This window comes from Ailuropoda melanoleuca, chromosome 17 (genome assembly GCF_002007445.2).
Source record: "Ailuropoda melanoleuca isolate Jingjing chromosome 17, ASM200744v2, whole genome shotgun sequence".
NCBI lineage: Eukaryota > Metazoa > Chordata > Mammalia > Carnivora > Ursidae > Ailuropoda > Ailuropoda melanoleuca.
The window spans coordinates 11633433-11651145 of record NC_048234.1 but is presented as its reverse complement, the minus strand read 5'-3'; the positions used below and the strand labels follow the sequence as shown (position 1 = coordinate 11651145).

The window sequence follows — 17713 nt, the reverse complement described above, 5'->3', positions numbered from 1 at the left end:
ATTTCTCCCTCCAACATCCCTGAGAACGGAAATGAAAAATAGCCCCCCTTACCCCCCAAAAAACATCTTGGTGCCAAAGGCAACCACTGTGACCTGCATCTTCAGGTCAAGTGCCTCTTCACAGTGGCTAACTATTATTACCTCCGCCAGCTAGTCAGGGGTTAAAGTTTCTAGATGCTTCTCTGAGAACAGCTTCAGATCTTATTCCACCTAGTACTAACAGTGGCAAACAGATATTTGTCCTGAAAGAAAAGAATATACTTGGACCCCAGGAGGCCAGCCATTCGAGGTCGACACTAGCAGTGAGCTAGGGAACAGCTCCACGGCTTTATTTTATGGCCCGGGAGCTGCTGACAAAGACGGTTCCTTTCCCCCCGGCTCATCACCTGCGATAATCAGCTTCGGGTGGAAGAGACGGGCGTTTTCCTCCAGTTGGTCATAGTTGATGTAGCCAGTGTCTGGGTTTACCTGTGGAATGTCACGGAGACAGCAGGCTTGGGGCGGTGTTCTCCGCCACACCGGGCCTGCCCTCCCACCCCGACTTGCGCCAGCTCTCAAGGCAAGATGACTTTCTGCTCCTGCCCAAAGCCTGTTCGCTCCCCTCCACCAGGAGCACGGGAAAGCCGTCCCGGGGTGCGACTTGACGACGAGATGGGGTACCAGTGTATCTGGCCTACACAAGCATCGCTCACGGAGGAAGCATGCCCTGAGGGGGCCCCAGAGGATGAGTGAGCCCCTGCCCAAGGGACAAGGAACCAAAAAGCCACCGTGGACTGAAACAGGAGCGACAAACATGTACCACGTAAGGTGGGTGCCGAGACGCTGTTACCTTCGGGAAAGAGACAAGCTGCCTGCTAACAGCTCCTCTAGTCCAAGTACAGAGACGCAAGAAAAAGAAATAAAGACACAAAGATCAGAAGACGTAAAAACCTGACATTGCTCGCAGACACCATGACAGCGGACCCGAAAAATCCAAGCCTCCAGTGGCAAGCTATTGGAATTAGTAACTAATTTAGCAAGGTCACTGGACGCAGGGTCAAAACCCAAAAATCAGTTATGTTCATGCAGCAAAAAATAGGAAATGAAATGTTAATAATAATATATTAGTTTCAAAAGCCATTAAAATAGCTAACAAAAGGTATACAAGACCTCCACGCAGAATATTTTTTAAAAGATTTATTTATTTTAGAGAGAGAGAGTGCGTGAATAGGGGAGGGACGGGGGAGGGGGAGAGAAAGAGAGAAGCAACTCCCTGCTGAGCGTCCAGCCCCATGCGGGGCCTGATCTCACGACCTGAGCTGAAATCAAGAGTCAGACACTTAACCGATTGAGCCATCGATTGAGCCACACAAAACATTACTGAGAGAAATTTAAAAACACAAAAAGCTACAGTGATTACGGCAGCACGTCTGTGGAAAGACAAGAACAGAAGAGAGCCCAGACACGGGACCCCTAGTGACAGGGGGTCATCTGATCGATGCTGCAGGGAAAGGCTGGTCTTGCAGTACGTGGTACTAGGTCCACCGGAGGGCCATATGGAAAAATGTCATCTGGACACCCACCTCACCGCCCCCCCCAGAAATCAATTCCAGATACACTGTGGATCCATCTACATGTGAAACTTAAAACAATTTTTTTCCCCTTTTTGACAACACGTGTCTTAGTAAATTCAGTGTATTCAAGTTACATTAAAAGCATTTGTGCCAAGGGGAAGTAAAAATCAAAGGGAAAAATTTGAGGGGTGTGGGGCACGGGAGCTCTCCGCGGAGGGGGTGGTGGGAGGCGCCCCTGCCCCTGGGGGGGCAAGGCTCGGGTCTTGGCCACCCTTTCCAATTCAACATGATTATAGAAGCTTGTGTGCAGCCCAGACGTCATCTGGAAAGGCAGGCGGAAGGACCAGCTTTGGTTCTGTTTCAAAGGGAATGAACTGCCTAGTCCCCTGAACTTGGCAGACAAACCATTACCTTGGAGAAAATCAACAGCTGACTTGCAGTAAAAAAACGGACATAATTCTAAAAAAATTTTAAAGGACATAATTACCACCCAAATGTGTTGCTACTCTCCGTTCCACATTCTGCTTTTTAAACTTACAGGATTTTTTAAGTTTTTTTTTTTTTTAAATGCTAAACATTGGACCAAAAAAACCCCGCTCCACGGAGAATTCACGGGCATTTGTCAGAAATTGCAGAGGGGCCAGAGTGGTGTAGAGGGACAGGAAGGGGGCCTCCCCTCTGTCACTTAGGACCTTTGGGGAGGGGACTCCTTGGACGCAGAGGAGAGAGGAGGGGACAGAAGGTTCAAGTTGGTGTTTCCCCATGGAGATGAAATGCCTGGCCCTGTGTGGGGAGATTGCGTGGAGGGTGAGAGAGGCCCATGGACATGGCAGGGGCCGGGAAAGGCTGAGCAGGGAGAGGCTGGGCAGGGAAGCAGGCTCTGAGGCAGAGGATGGCCGTGGCAGCCGGTGGCCAGGCAGGTCTTTGTCTCCTCCCTGCACAGGGCCGGTGCCCACAGGAGCCCCTCTGGTGGGTAAGCTGTGTCTCCTGCTGCCCAAGCTGGCCAAGCTCCCAGGCCCCGCCACTCCACACCCCTGCAGGCCCACCACTGCTGAGCCTCCAGCTTGCACCCAAGACACTCTTGGGGGGAGGGGAGCTGGATGGCTCAGTCGGTTAAGCGTCTGACTCTTGATCTCGGCTCAGGTCCTGATCTGAGGGTCATGAGTTCAAGCCGCACACTGGGCTCCATGCTGGGTGTGGAGCCTACTTGAATTAATTAGTAAGAAGAGACTCTTGGGTAATGGAGGACATTGGGCTAAAGAGTAAGGCTGCCCGGGGCCTCATCTAAGATCAGATGTGATTCCTTTTTGCCACTCTTCTTTCCATAGTGAAAGAAACTGTAGAAACCAGCTTTTGTGGGACGCCGGGGTGGCTCAGTTGGTTAAGCTTCTGCCTTAGGCTCAGGTCATGATCCCAGGTTCTGGGATTGAGTCTCCCATCAGGCTCCCTGCTCAGTGGGGAGCCTGCTTCTCCCTCTCCCCTTCCCCCTTGCTCGTGATCTCTCTCACTCAAATAAATAAAATCTGAAAGAAAGAAAGAAAGAAAGAAAGAAAGAAAGAAAGAAAGAAAGAAAGGAAAGAAAGAAAGGCCAGCTTTTGTTGTCTACATGCAAAGGCTGAGTCTTGTCTCATTACTGTCATGTTTCAAAATCCATTGTCAAGGGGCGCCTGGGTGGCACAGCGGTTAAGCATCTGCCTTCGGCTCAGGGCGTGATCCTGGCGTTATGGGATCGAGCCCCACATCAGGCTCCTCTGCTATGAGCCTGCTTCTTCCTCTCCCACTCCCCCTGCCTGTGTTCCCACTCTCGCTGGCTGTCTCTATCTCTGTCAAATAAATAAATCTTTAAAAAAAAAAAAAAATCCATTGTCAAGGTCAGTGTTGGCTGACGAGGATACCTGTGGCCAGAAATGCCAGGGCTTTCCATGAAAAGAGGTGAATTGTCACTTGTACACAAAAAGCACACGCAGTTACTAGGACCGAGCCACAGGCTACAAATGGCGAATGGTCAAAGGCACGTGGCAAAGACCATGGAATGCCAAGACGACACGAACACTGGCTTGACTTTCCTAAAAGAATAAAATCCCGTGTCTGACACTCAGCCAAGTGCAAGGGTGCACTGCGACCTTTGCTCATGGTGGGACCCATGAACTAACCTGGAACAGCCCACGGGACAATAAACAGTGGGAGGAAGTGGTTTCTGGACATGACGGAGAGTCACCACGTGCCCGGGCTGCCCCATAAGCGAGCGTGCGGGTTAACTGCCTTAGTCCCCATCCCCGGCATCAAGTTTACGCATCAGCCACCACGGCCCCCGTGAGCCCACGCGCCTTCTGTGCCTTGTCCCGACCCAACTGTTTATAATGACAAGGACCCCGTGTGACTACGTGCCAGGCCCACGCCGGGCCCGTGGCTCCTACAGGCTGTGGCTGGCTGACAGGTCTGCGAGGGGCGGCGGGGTGCAGAGGCCGGCTCTTCCAGAACAGCCACCATCGTGGGCTGGGGCGCAGGTGTGCGGCGCTGGGCCCTGGCCTCCCACCTGCCGGGGCTGCCCACAAATGGCGAGGGTGGGGGGGTTCCGAGCAGGGCTGTCCCCAGTCCCCAGGGGTCTGGCTGCTGCTAAAACCTCCTGTCACCTCCCCGACCAGTCTCCCTGTGCTTCTGCAGTCCCTGGTGTGCCCTGCATGCCCGAGGAGTCCCCAGGGCAGGGAGGTGACTGATGGCGAAAGGTGGGGACTTCCTGGAGCACCAGGACCACCTGTCCCTACAGGTGCAGCCAAGCCCCAGAGGCCTTCTGAGGAAAAGGACTGAAGAACCCTGGAGAGAGACCCACTCTTACCTTATAGGGCATAGATTCAAAAAAGATGGACGTGGCAGAGATTTTCTTCTTGTCCGTCATGAAGCCGTGGGTCAGGTGGCCGCCGTCGGGCAGGTCGAGGCCCATGATGCGCCCGTGGGGCTCCACCAGGGCGGTATAGACTGCGAAGTTGGCAGGGGAGCCTGGAAGGCGAGGCCGGAGGGGTATGATGACTTCCGCCCAGCAGGCCCCAAGCAGGACCCCAGAGCTTGGCCACGAGGCCATCAGCCAGGCGTGTACAGAGCAGGCCTGGCCACCACGGCGCAGCCCCCCCAGCTCCCTGTAGGTTCCCCCACAGCAAACCCCGAGAATAAGGGACAGGTGTGTTCAGGAGGGGTGAGTCAGGGGGAGCCAAAGTCGATGGAGAGAGAGATGCACGGACTCGGGGGAGCTTAGCCTATCTTTCACTCTCGTTTACGGGCAGTCCTTCCTGGGACTGCTTTCAGTGAACGGCAGCTGGCAGGAGGAGCCCGGGCCCGTCTGGAGGTGGCAGTTACCTGAGTAGGGCTGGACATTGACCCCCCAGCACTCGGGGTCCAGACCGTAGACCTGCAGCGCTCGCTTCTGACACAGGAGCTCCAGCTCATCGATGAACTCGGTCCCGCCGTAGTACCTGCGGGAGAAAGCCCACTAAGGCCCCCTCTGGCCCTGATCCTCTGTGCTTCAAACAGAAGCCAAGAAGCTTCGGGCTGGGACCGAAGAATTAAAGGAAAAAAAAAAAATGGAGGAGCAGTGAGAACGAGTCCCCCAAGCCCCACACCACTCATCTTCCATCCGTGCCAAGTGACTGAGCGAGTACCTTCACATCGAGGAAATTCTGACCGAGGCTGTGCGGATGACCTCGCACAGCCTCGGTCAGAGGAGGACCTCCTCGTTACGCTGAGTGACCTAAGCCGCTTAAAACTGTGTGACTGCCCGTCCATGAGGTTCCAAGAGCAGAGTCCTAGAGCCAGAATGTGCAATGGCGGTTCCTCGGCGGGGGGGGCAGAGGGAGAGCTGGAAAGTTTTTTGTTTTTCGTTTTTACAGTTCTAATAAAATTCTACTTGTTTAATAACAACATGTGAAAATTTGTTTTTTATCTGTATATTAGTGATGGTAACAGCTCAGTAGACATTTTTAACAACTATGCCTTGTGGTCAGAGAAAACCTTAAAAATTTTAAATTAAATATATATATACTCTCTTTTTGGGGCAGCTGGGGGGCTCAGTCGGTTGAGTATCTGACTCTTGATTGCAGCTCAGGTCATGATCCCGGGGTCCTAGGATCAAGCCCCATGATGTGCTCCCTGCTCAGTGGGGAATCTGTGGGATTCCGTCGGGGGAAGTCTGTTTTTCCCTCTCCCTCTGCCCCCCCCCAACCTCATGCTCGCTCACACTTGCTCTCTCTCTCAAAATAAATTTTATATATATATATATTCTTCTTATCCCAGTAAAGAACACATAACACAGAATTGACATCTTAACCCTTTTTAAGCATACAGTCTAGTGGTGTTAAGTACTTCACGCTGCTAAGTATATTCCCATTGTTGTGCAACAGACCTCTAGAACTTTCTCATCCTGCAAAACTGAAACTCTACACAGCAGCTCCCCATTCCCTCCCCACAGCTGTTAGCAACCGTCATTCTCCTTTTCGCTCTTATCCTGACAATTCTAGAAGCTCACAGTGGCATTACACACTATCCGTATTTTTGAGACTGGGTTATTGCACGTAGCAATGTCCTCGTGGTTCCTCTTCGATGTAGCATGTGACGGGAATTCTTTCTTTTTTTTAAAGATTTTATTTATTTATTTGACAGAGATAGAGACAGACAGCGAGAGAGGGAACACAAGCAGGGGGAGTGGGAGAGGAAGAAGCAGGCTCACAGCGGAGGAGTCTGATGTGGGGCTCGATCCCGTAACGCCGGGATCACGCCCTGAGCCGAAGGCAGACACTTAACCGCTGTGCCACCCAGGTGCCCCAAGGGAATTCTTTCTTTTTTAACGGTGAAGGACGTTCGATTATATAGATAGACCACATTTTGCTTTTCCATTCATCCCATCTACTGACACCTGGGTTGCTCTCAGCTCTTGGCTATTGTGAATAATGCTTCTGGGAACAAGCCTGGAAACCGAAAGGGGCTTCACGGAGTGATCTGGAATGTCCCTCCTAGGCTGCATAAGAATGATGGACCTTCTGGAAGGTCAGGGCTGCAAGGGGCTTAGCAATTAGCCATTTTCCAGGGGCGCACACACAGGACAGTGATTCACTGTCACGGTGAGGCCCCAGTGCCCCTGCCCGCCTTGCCTCAGACAGAGGAGCCAGGCCACCTGCAGAGGCGGGGAGCTGTGGAAAGATCGTGTGGCGCACAGACCCGGACCTGGTTCTGCTCTTTACCAGGGACTTGGAGCAGCCTCCTTCATCCGCCCAAGTCCGACTCCTTATCTGGAAAGGGGATGAGAGTGCTGACTTTGCAGTCAGGCTGCGCCATACATGAACGTGACCGTGGTCACGCTCGGCCCGATGCCTAGAACACAGCACTGCGTTTCACCCTCGATTACGGGCCCACCGTCCTCTCACCAATCGCCAAGAAAGACAAAAGTGTTTTCAAAGAAATGATGGCTTGGGGTAGTTAGGTCCATCCCAGTTTCGGAGATGTTAAAATGCAAAAAAAGTGGGCGCTCAGGGCTGATGAAAGTCAGCAAGTACTCAGTAAACGTCAGGGCGGTTCCCCACTGCTGTCCCCAGGTTTCATGAGTCTGCCCCCAGTTCACACACCAGCCACAGTCCTGGGCCCCCAGGCTACCCACACCACTGTCCCGCTTGGCCACACATTTAGGGGTCTTCACAACCTCCTCTCAGGCCTATTCATTTCACCAGAACAACGCACAGAACTCAGGAAAGCGCTCTATGTATGATTACTGGTCTATTACGAAAGGTTCAACTCAAGAATAGTCCAAGGGAAGAGGTGCATAGGGCAAGGTGGTGGTGGGTGGGCGTCACCCTCCCAGCACCTCATCTGGTACAAGCCCCACCGTGCTCGGGCGCCCTGGGGCCTCGGGGGCTGGGGGAGAGGGCCGAAAGCTCTGACCTTCTCATCTCCCGTCTAGGCTTTCTGCATCTAGGCACGCCACCCTCAGTCACCTCCCTTAAACTCAGGCGTGGTCAACAAAGGGTCATCCAGAATAACAAAGCACACCTACCACCAGGGAATTCTAAGGGCTTTAGGAGCTCAGTGCCACGGCAAGAAAGACCTGACGTTAATTTTTTACGAGACCACAGCATGAAAACATCTACCTGTGTGCGACCCCGAGAAGTCACTGAGTCTCAGGGAGTCTTGGCTGCCTCATCTGTAACCTGTGGAAAACAGCGCCCCTTGCCCTGTAGGGTGGCCCCGAGGATCAAATGAGCTATGGGTTGTGAAAATACCAGGTGAACCTTCGAAGGCACAGAGAGGGTAGTTATTCAGGGCGGGAAAAAGACTATGCCTTCAACTTGGTTCTTGGCCCTTCTCCAGAGACCTCCAAGGGCGTCTCGGTGTGGAGCGGCCGGCAGTGGGTTGAGGGTGAGCTTGCTTTTTCCCCGTCCTCTGGGACACAAATGTACAAATCTGCAAAAACCGTATGTCAAATTCTGTCATCGTCATCTTTGCTGATGACTGTAAAAAACCAGAAATGAATAGAACTTCTTGTGGTTCTCAGGGTGAAGGAGTTGACCAAATGCAACGTTTCTAACGTAGCCACGAATGAGTCAGTTGTCGCTTTCGGGGCACCCCTGATACAGACTCGATTACTCACAGAGCAACAACCACCTTCCATGACACCACTCAGAGCGCTGACCTTTTTCTAGAAGCTCGACAACGGTCCAGCAGCTCCAGACGCCTTAGGCATTGGCCTGTTATTCCAGAAAGCCCCCAAAGGGACTGCTAAAGACTGTGAGGACAGCTGCTCCAAGAACATCAGTGCTGTCACATGCTGGGAATTGCAAACGAGCTATGACTGCATGGGAGCGGAACAGAAATCCCCACGCCGTGCAGGCTCTAGACTGAGTCAGTAGCTCCCATCACTACGTAGGAAGCAGGCCTCTGACGGCGTTCACATACCTCTGGCCTGGGTACCCCTCGGAGTACTTGTTATTTAAGCAAGAGCCTAGGGCCTCCAAAACTGCTCGGCTGGCGAAATTCTCGGAGGCGATCAGCTCCAGCCCGACCCTCTGGCGGTTACTCTCCTTCTTGATGATGTTGTAAACCTGATGAGAAGGGAAGGGATGGTGAACGGCTGGCCGATTCAGGTTAGCGTTTTGCTCTGATCAAAGCCATAACCTCTTACAGAGATGAGACACTGGGATAGATTCATACTCTGCCCGCAGAAGCCGACCATAACCCTGACAACCCAATTGAGAAGACCCCCACTGCACAAACAGGAAATCGTCCTCCGATTTTAGCCTTTAGGGAAGAATTCATACAAGACAATAAATTAAGGGAATCAAAAGGACTGAAGAGAAAATGATCTTTCAAATAAGCGTCCCACCTTAAAAAAAAATGAGCACCCCACCTAATTTTTAATTTTCCATCATCTTGTTATTTTCACCCCTGTGTTTCACCAAGTTTCTCCCTCCCTGAACTTTATTCCTGGCTCTTCGTCCTTAAAATAAAAGTTGCTTTGGTAAACGCACAGAGGCAGAAAGTAGGCCAGTAGTGACCGTGGGTTGGGGAGTTGGGGGGGGGACGAGGGGGACTGCTCATGGGTTTGAGGTTTCTCTTTGAGGGGGATCAAAATGTTCTAAAATTGATTGTGGGGGCGCCTGGGTGGCTCAGTCAGTTAAGCGTAAGACTTTGGCTCAGGTCGTGATTTTGAGGTCCTGGGATCGAGCCCCGCATTGGGCTCCCTGCTCAGCAGGGATTCTGCTGCTCCCTCTCCCCCCTACGCATGCTCTCCCTCAAATAAATAAATAAAATCTTTAAAAAAATAAAATAAAATTGGGGCACCTGGGTGGCACAGCAGTTAAGCGTCTGCCTTCAGCTCAGGGCGTGATCCCGGCGTTATGGGATCGAGCCCCACATCAGGCTCCTCCGCTATGAGCCTGCTTCTTCCTCTCCCACTCCCCCTGCTTGTGTTCCCTCTCTCGCTGGCTGTCTCTATCTCTGTCAAATAAATAAATAAAATCTTTAAAAAAAAATAAATAAATAAAATAAAATTGACCGTGAACATACCAAAACCACGGACGTGTGCACTTGAAGTGGGTGACTTATATGGCAAATGAATGATCTCTCACGTATAAAGCTGCTATAAAAACACATCAATAAAGGATGCTTCTCGGTGTCTAGCTATCTGAACTGGAAGGAAAGAGTCAGATCTCAGTGCCCCTTGCCTCCGGAGCAGCCAGAACAGTGCTCTGCACTCCGTGGAAACCCAGAAATACCCATATTTCCCCACAGAGGGCTTTTAAAGATTTTTTAAATGTTTATTTATTTCAGAGAGAGTGTGAATGAGCAGAGGGAGGAGAGAAGGAGAGGGAGAGAGAATCTGAAGCAGATTCCATGCTTAGTGTGGAGCCCGACACGGGGCTCGATCTCACGACCCCGAGAGCATGACCTGAGCCGAAACCAAGAGTTGGACGCTTGACCAACCGAGCCATGCAGATGCCTCCCACAGAGGACTTTTAGCCACTTTGTCAGCCACCGCCTCTAAATCCAGCATTCTTTTTTTTTTTTTTTTAATTTTCTTTATTTATTTGACAGAGATAGAGACAGCCAGTAAATCCAGCATTCTTACACTACCTGCAAGGCTGTACCGAGTAAGGGTTACTTAGGAGTGGACCTGGCGATTGAAACAAGACTCCCCACGCCTCACCTCGGTGTCACTGTCTTTCAGGGGCTGCGCCAGCATTTTTTCATGCAAGGACCACAGGTCAGCATCCTTGGGAGCCCTGTTGACTTGAGTCATCATCGCACAGGTTCAAAGTTGCCTGAAATTGGAAACACTCCCCGCATTAAATTCAGTTAAAGCTCATGGTGACCTGTGGGTTCTCCCGAGCTGCTGAAGGACTGACGCGTTTTACGGCCTTTCCCTCACAATTGCTGGATCAACATGACGCCTTCTATTCCAAAACCATTGTGTAGCTTCTGGTTCCTTCTGGAACTGTGGAGGTCAGCTTGTGATCCCTTTCGTAGAGAGAACTCCCCGCCCTCCCTCTGAGGCCTGCCCCAACCTAGAGAGAGCCCTGTATCCCTCTTCCCAACTATACCTTTCCTGGTTACGGGGTAGCTCCCCTCCTAAACCAGGTGCCTTGAAGGCAAAAACTGAGTGTTTTTAAATTTTTTTGAATCCCACATAGAACCCCAGCATGGCCATATTTGTCAAATGGGCGAACGAACCAATTGCCGCGTCAGTGTTATTCTTCCCATTTTTTCAAGTACTGAAAATGAGGCTCGGAAAAGAAAAAAAGTTATCTCAGCCCCAGGGCTGCACAGCAGGTTGGCCATGAAGGAAGGGCTCAGTCTCCCTTCTGTAGGAACTACGAGTCAAGGCACACCCTTCGTGCTAAAATAGAAACCCTCGGGTAAAAACCGCAGGTCAGATTTGCACGTCTGTCTTTTTCATCAGAAAATGGCATCCCGTTAAAGCAGGGCTGAGCGGAAAACGCAAGCTTCTTAACCTAGGTTTCTGCAGAGAGCGACAGACAATTAGTGGGCAGTGGCTGGCCACCAGCGTGAAAGTTTAAATATTAACAGGAACCAACCTCCTCTAATCAGTAGTTGGCAGGTTTTCAGGACTTGTCCATCAATTTGCTAAGTTTTCATTTTGGGGCACTCTCTCGCCAGCTATTTATCGAGGACCTGCCCCGTGGCAGCCACGGGATTGGTACTGGGCACACGGTGGTGACTGAAACAGAAGGGAGCCCTGCCCAGCAGCAACCAAAAAGGGTGGCTTCATGCAGCTAGATAAGAGAGGAAAGTGGCACGGGGGACAGGAACGGGGTCCTGGCATGAGCAGGGATCACTGTGGATAGCTAGGCTGGGGGCCTATTGGAGATGGAATACAGAGGACATCCAGACTGGGAAAGAGCCGATCAGGAGGAGAGAGCCCATCTCCCAAGAGTACTGTAGATTAATAAGAAATATATATTGGGTCTGCTCCTAAAAGTCTTGTGATTTCCTGGGAGGGATAAGGGTGCCTTTTGTTCTCCTTAGGTGACTCCGGGTGGGCTCCTGGCTGGTCCCCACAAAGACCAAGCCATGATCAGAAGCTTGGAATTTTCCATCCAGACTCCCCATTCTCCAGGGAGGAGAGAGGTGCTAGAAATAGACTTAATAATTGATCAAGTGTAGGTGAGGAGGGTTCCATAAAAATCCCCAAAGTATGGGGTCTGGGGAGCTCCCATGTTGGTGGAGACCTACCTACCCGGAGGGTAGCACACCCCAACTCTGGGGGGACCCTCCCACACCTCACTCTAAGTATCTCTTTATCCGGCTGTTTATTGCTATCCTTCCTTTATGGTATCTTCTACTATATAACAAACTGGTAAAGGTAAGCAAATGTTTCCCTGAGTTCTACGGGCTGTCTTAGCAAATGACTGAATCCAAGGAAAGGGGGGTCAGGTCACGGGGACCTCCAATTTGTAGCAAGTCATACAGAAGTTGTGGGTAATGTGGAGACCTCCTAGTTGCGGTTGGCATCTGAAATGGGGGGCAGTCTCGTGGGACTGAGCCCTTAACCTGTGGGGTCCATGCTAACTCCAACCAGTAGCAGAACTGAATTGAACTGTGGGATTCCCCCCCAGCCAGTGTCACAGAATTGCTGATGTGTGGAAAACCCACGCATCTGGTGGTCAGAAGTGTCATGAGTGTGGCAGCAGTGTGAGGAAAGGGGGCACACAGCCCCAAGAGTAATTTTTCCCGGGCCAGCTCACCCACACTCATTTGCTAGACAAACATACCCGCTAAATACAACAGCCCAATAGTCCCAAATCACACTGATGCTTTCTCCATATCCTCCGGTGGAGCCAGCAAGAAGCAACTATCAGAAATCGGTCACTGGGAAATTCCTCACTGGGGCTTTCAAAGCAGCCAGGATTTTCACTCAAGCACCGGAGGATTAGGAAGAAACCAAGTCTGCAAGCACTTTGACTTCAAAGTAATGTGTGCTCCTGCAGCGACAGCAGGCCTGCCTTGCCAAGGGTGGGCGGGCAGCCTCGGAGGTAGCCGGCCACGTCCAGGTTGCCGTCACAGGGGGAGAGAGAGATGGGGAAAATGGTTTGGCCACTATGCTCACGGCTTTTCTCAGTCCTGATCCCCGCACTCAAGAATGGCTGGTACAACCCAAGGCTCTCTGCATCGGCTCACACACGTGCCCTCGACAGGTGCTAAACCCACCGAAAAAAACCAAAAAGAAAAACAAAAAAACGTGAGAGCCAAAACCGGTGCTCTGGTCCTAGAATCTGGAAGACCAAGCTTCTTTGAAATACTGATTACTCAAAAAGGATTCCAACGTGGCAAGCAACAGAGAAGATATTGCTCAAAGGCCAAATAACTAAAGTCCATTTGGAGGCCTCCTCCTCCAAGGTACGTCAGATCTACAATCATTCTGGCAAAGGTGCTCCGTTGCACCCCGCTCAGGACAAGACACAAAGTCCCCACCGGCACCTCTGCGCCCCCTGGCTTCCCTTTGGCAGAACACCTGCTGCCTTGTGCCCTCCCTGCAAATCTTTTCCTTGCTGGAGATGCTAATTTTGAGTCAGTTACCTCTGAAGGGGCGGGGGGGGGGGAGCTGCACGTGGGGCCCCCACGTCCCCCTGCTCTCATTGCCCACCCACCGGGAGGAGTTTTCTACCCTGTATCTTATAACTACTCAGGATCAAGCCTTCTTCCCCAACATGGGGTACTTAATCCACACCCTTATTAAGCCCATACCCTTCCTTTTTTTTTTTTGAGATTGTATTTATTTATTTCAGGCAGGGCAGAGGCAGAAGCAGGCTCCCCACAGAGTAGGGAGCCCAATGCAGGGCTAAGTCACCCAGGTGCCCTAAACCCATACCCTTCTTGAGTCCAGATGAAGCTTTTTAACCATGAAGAAGTTTCGATTCTTTATTCAAACAGATAGTTCAGGGGCGCCTGGGTGGCACAGCGGTTAAGCGTCTGCCTTCGGCTCAGGGCGTGATCCCAGCGTTCCGGGATCGAGCCCCACCCACATCAGGCTCCTCTGCTGGGAGCCTGCTTCTTCCTCTCCCACTCCCCCTGCTTGTGTTCTCTCTCTCCGTGGCTGTCTCTCTCTCTGTCAAATAAATAAAATCTTAAAAAAAAAAAAAAAAGTCTGCCTTCAGCTCAGGGCATGATGTCCTGGGATCGAATCCTGCATCGGGCTCCTTGCTCAGCGGGGAGCCTGCTTCTCCTTCTCCCTCTGCCTCTTCCCTCTGCTTGTTCTGTCTCAAATAAATAAATAAAATCTTAAAAAAAAAAAAAGAGTTCAAGATTCTTTTGTTTCAATGAAGTCAATTACACCTGTAGATATAATCTATTGTCTTTACTAAGTCAATTAGATCTATTATATTCTGGGGCAGTTTGAATTACAGTAAGAAAGATGAAGACCTGGAATGTAAATAGCTGATTTATGTGTCAACTTGACCAGAGTTATGGATGACCAGGTAGCTGATGAAACAAGAAAGAGATCCTGACACTGTGTACCTTTTAAGATGCAGAGGGAAGATCATCATTTTTAGCTAATATTATATTTAGGGAAGACAAACTTCGTATCCTTTCTGAGGTTTGGAGTTTGGCTGAAACAGAACATACTTTGAACTTTGTCCTCGTTTTTTTTTTTTTTTAAGATTTTATTTATTTATTCGACAGAGAGAGACAGCCAGCGAGAGAGGGAACACAAGCAGGGGGAGTGGGAGAGGAAGAAGCAGGCTCATAGCGGAGAAGCCTGATGTGGGGCTCGATCCCATAACGCTGGGATAACGCCCTGAGCCGAAGGCAGACGCTTAACTGCTGCGCCACCCAGGCGCCCCTGTCCTCGTTTTTTTTTTTAACTGTGATAAAATAAATGTAAGATTTACCATTTTAACCATTTTTTAGTTAAAAAATGATCTTTATTAAAAATTTTTTTTTCCTGGGGCGCCTGGGTGGCACAGCGGTTAAGCGTCTGCCTTCAGCTCAGGGCGTGATCCCGGCGTTATGGGATCGAGCTCCACATCAGGCTCTTCCGCTATGAGTGCTTCTTCCTCTCCCACTTCCCCTGCTTGTGTTCCCTCTCTCGCTGGCTGTCTCTCTGTCGAATAAATAAATAAAATCTTTAAAAAAAAAAAAATTTTTTTTTCCTACTTCACCCATCCACCTCCCCTTGGTAACCATCAGTTTGTTCTCTAGTTAAGTCTGGCTCTTTCTCTTTTTTCTTTGCTCGCTCGTTTGTTTTGCTCCTTAAATTCCACATATAAATGAAACCCCTATGGTCTTTGTCATTCTCTGCCATCTTGACCATTTTTAGGTGCGATTCAGCGGCATTAAATACACGCACATTGTGTGCAACCATCACTACCATCTGTCTCCAGAACTTTCTCATCACCCCAAACAGCAATTTTGGGCACCCATGAGACATCTCTCCATTCCGTTCTCTCCAAGCTGGTGGGAGCAACTATTCTACTTTCTACGAATTTGACTATTTCAGGTGCCTCAGTAAATGAAATCACACAACAGTGGCCCTTTTCTGTCTGGCTTATTTCACGTAGTGGGAGGCCTTCAAAGTTCATCTATGTTGTACCTCGTGTCAGAATGTCCCCCCCCCGTCAAGTCTGGGTAATATTCCACTGTATGCAGACACCACACAGTACTTTGTTCGTCCATTCTTCCATCACTGACATTGGTTGCTTCCACCTTTTGGCCACTGTGAATAATGCAGCCATGAATGTAACATATACCAAGTCCCTGCTTTCAGTCCTTCTGGGTATAGACCCTAACACGAATTGCTGGCTCATACAGTAATGCTATATTTCGTTCAAGACAAGCTTTTGATGTTTCAGAGATCTATACTCTACTACTATTATTAGCCTACAGTGAATTCATTCATTCCTGCAACTAATATTTATTGAGCAATTCCCATGTCCCAGGCACTGAGCTAGGAACTAGGAACACATGGGTCCAAAAGACAGAGGCCCTGCTTTTGTGAGGAGCAGACTAATACACAAGTAAACCAGAAATATACAAGCTAATTCCAGGTGGTGGTGATGGCCATGAGGACAATAAATGGGTGGAGGGCTTCTTTAGGAGAGGCCTTGGAAAGTGCCCGGGCTGAGATCTGAAGTGGGAAGGAGCCAAGCTTCTGAGATCTGGGGCAAGAGCAAACGCACCTTATCGTCCCAAAGCGCTCCTCACCTTATTACCGTTAGTGCAACGGCCCTCAAGTGGGAAGAAGTTTGACTTGTTAAGGGCCAGAAATCAGGTCCCTGTGGCTGAAGCTTGGGGAACAGAGGCCCAAGAGATGACACTGGAAGGACCGAGGGTGAGAGCAGGGATGGGAGAACAGATTCTTCACCTTGACCGTGCATGCTTGACAAGTTTCAAACTGTGTTCTAGAAACCTCGGTCTTCAGCCATGTCTCAATCCATCCGTGAAAACGGAAACTAACAACTAGAGAAACCCAACTGAGGGAGATCAAAAAGCAGGTGGGGGACACCTCCCAAGCTGGACCCCTCCAACCCTCCCACGTCCAGACAGCGAAGACCACAGCCGAGGAAACTGTGCTAAAACCAGCCTGCTGGGTTCAGATCCTGCTCTCCACTTCCTAAGGTGCAACCCCAGTTGCTGACACCTCTGTTTCTCATTAAACCCAAGAGTGAAGACAGTTCTGAGCTGGCAGGGAGAGTTAAACGAGCCACCGGACATACACAGGGCACTCAGAACAGTGCCAGGCACAAAGTACTCAAAAATGACCAGCTACTACTCTTACGAAAGAACGGAGGACCTTAGGGCCATCTTTGTTACCACTCAGTTATCTGGGCTGAGCACCCCAGCAGGACACAGCCCACTGCTGCCATTACTATCATTATAGTGCCGGATATTTCTGTTGGGGAAATGTCACTCATGTGTGGCACGGTCCTCACCTCAACCCCAGGGAAACAGACCTGCTAAGTGAATTTACTTGCCAAGGTCATCAGCCTCCCCATGGCCCCAAATCTTCCCTGGGCCTTTTGCCACAGAAGTAGAACCAGCCAGAAGTCTCCTGAGGGAACGGCCCTGTTGAATGCCATCTGTGTGTCCCACACACAGATTCTGTGCTGCCTAGTTTACAGAGGAGGAAACAGGCTCAGAGAGCTCAGCGGTCGAAGATCCTACAACAAAGAGTCAAAATTCCAACTCCGGTTTACCTTTAGCTCCAAAGCACGTTCCCATGACACCGCGCTCAATAAAAGCACAGGCTGCCCACCTCCAATGCGTGCTCCCTCAAGTAAGAAATTTAAAATATTATTCCATAAGAACCTGAACTGGTGTTTCCCGTCCGGCAACTGCCTGGCTAAAGACACGTTTTGTGCTGGCCCCAGCGGATCAAGGGTCACTTAAATTCCAGGTCCTCGAAGCACAGGGCACGAGGCCAAGAACCCCACAGGGCAACGTTTGTCTCCTAGCACAGGGGGTGACAGATTGCAGACAACAGGCGCCGCTCCTCCCCCGCAGGGATCTGTTCGCACTCCAAAGCGCGACCATATATGCAATGCTTGAGAACGCAGGCTTTGAGAGCTTCCGTTTAATTCCGGGCTCTGCCATTTTGCTATCTGCAGGGTCGCGCCTAAATCGGCTCTTCTCCTCGAGCCTCACCTTCCTCATCTGTAAAATGGGCTCTGTGATAACACTCCGCCTGCAGCTTTGTTGAGGGGCTTCTGTAGCCAGGTGAAGGGGTGTCCTTAAATTGAAAAAGCTCTACGAGAAAAGTGCTCAGTGGGGAGCGGCTACTTCATCAGCTATAAGCCTTCGCATCTGTGTCAAAGGCTGCACCGACCGGTGATCAAGGACCGGGCATCGGGGCTCGCTGCCCTCCCGCCCCTCACCCCGGCCACTAACAAAGCGCCCCGTACCTTTTCCGGTTTCTCAGAGCTGCGGGGGAAGCGCGGCGGCAAGGCGCACACCACAAAGGGAGCGCACACCCCGAGAGCGCCGGCGACACCAAGGTCCTGGCACCCGAAGCTGCCCACCTACCGGAACAGGGTCTCGCACACCAGCCCAGCGACCCCGAGGCCCCACGCTGCAGCCGCCGCTGCCAGAGTCCGAGACCCGCCGACCCGCGCCGGACTGTGTGCCCGCCACGTGACACCTGCCGCGCGAGTCCGGAACCCAGAACT

General features: G+C 50.9%; 1 protein-coding gene across 2 annotated transcripts in view; it reads right to left on the bottom strand.

The window, feature by feature from the left end:
* SHMT1 (serine hydroxymethyltransferase 1) overlaps positions 1-17713 on the bottom strand; it is a 24510-nt gene extending 6797 nt beyond the window's left edge. Inside the window, exons 1-6 of one of the 2 annotated variants that reach the window (XM_019803670.2) lie at positions 17450-17713; positions 10237-10351; positions 8487-8632; positions 4905-5020; positions 4390-4550; positions 387-468 (exon numbers count right to left, since the gene is read on the bottom strand). In XM_019803670.2, the coding sequence (XP_019659229.1) occupies positions 387-468; positions 4390-4550; positions 4905-5020; positions 8487-8632; positions 10237-10332 (601 nt within the window). In that variant the 5' untranslated portion in view covers positions 10333-10351; positions 17450-17713. The remainder of the gene's footprint in view (positions 1-386; positions 469-4389; positions 4551-4904; positions 5021-8486; positions 8633-10236; positions 10352-17449) is intronic. The other variant, XM_002923118.4, reaches the window with a different exon arrangement.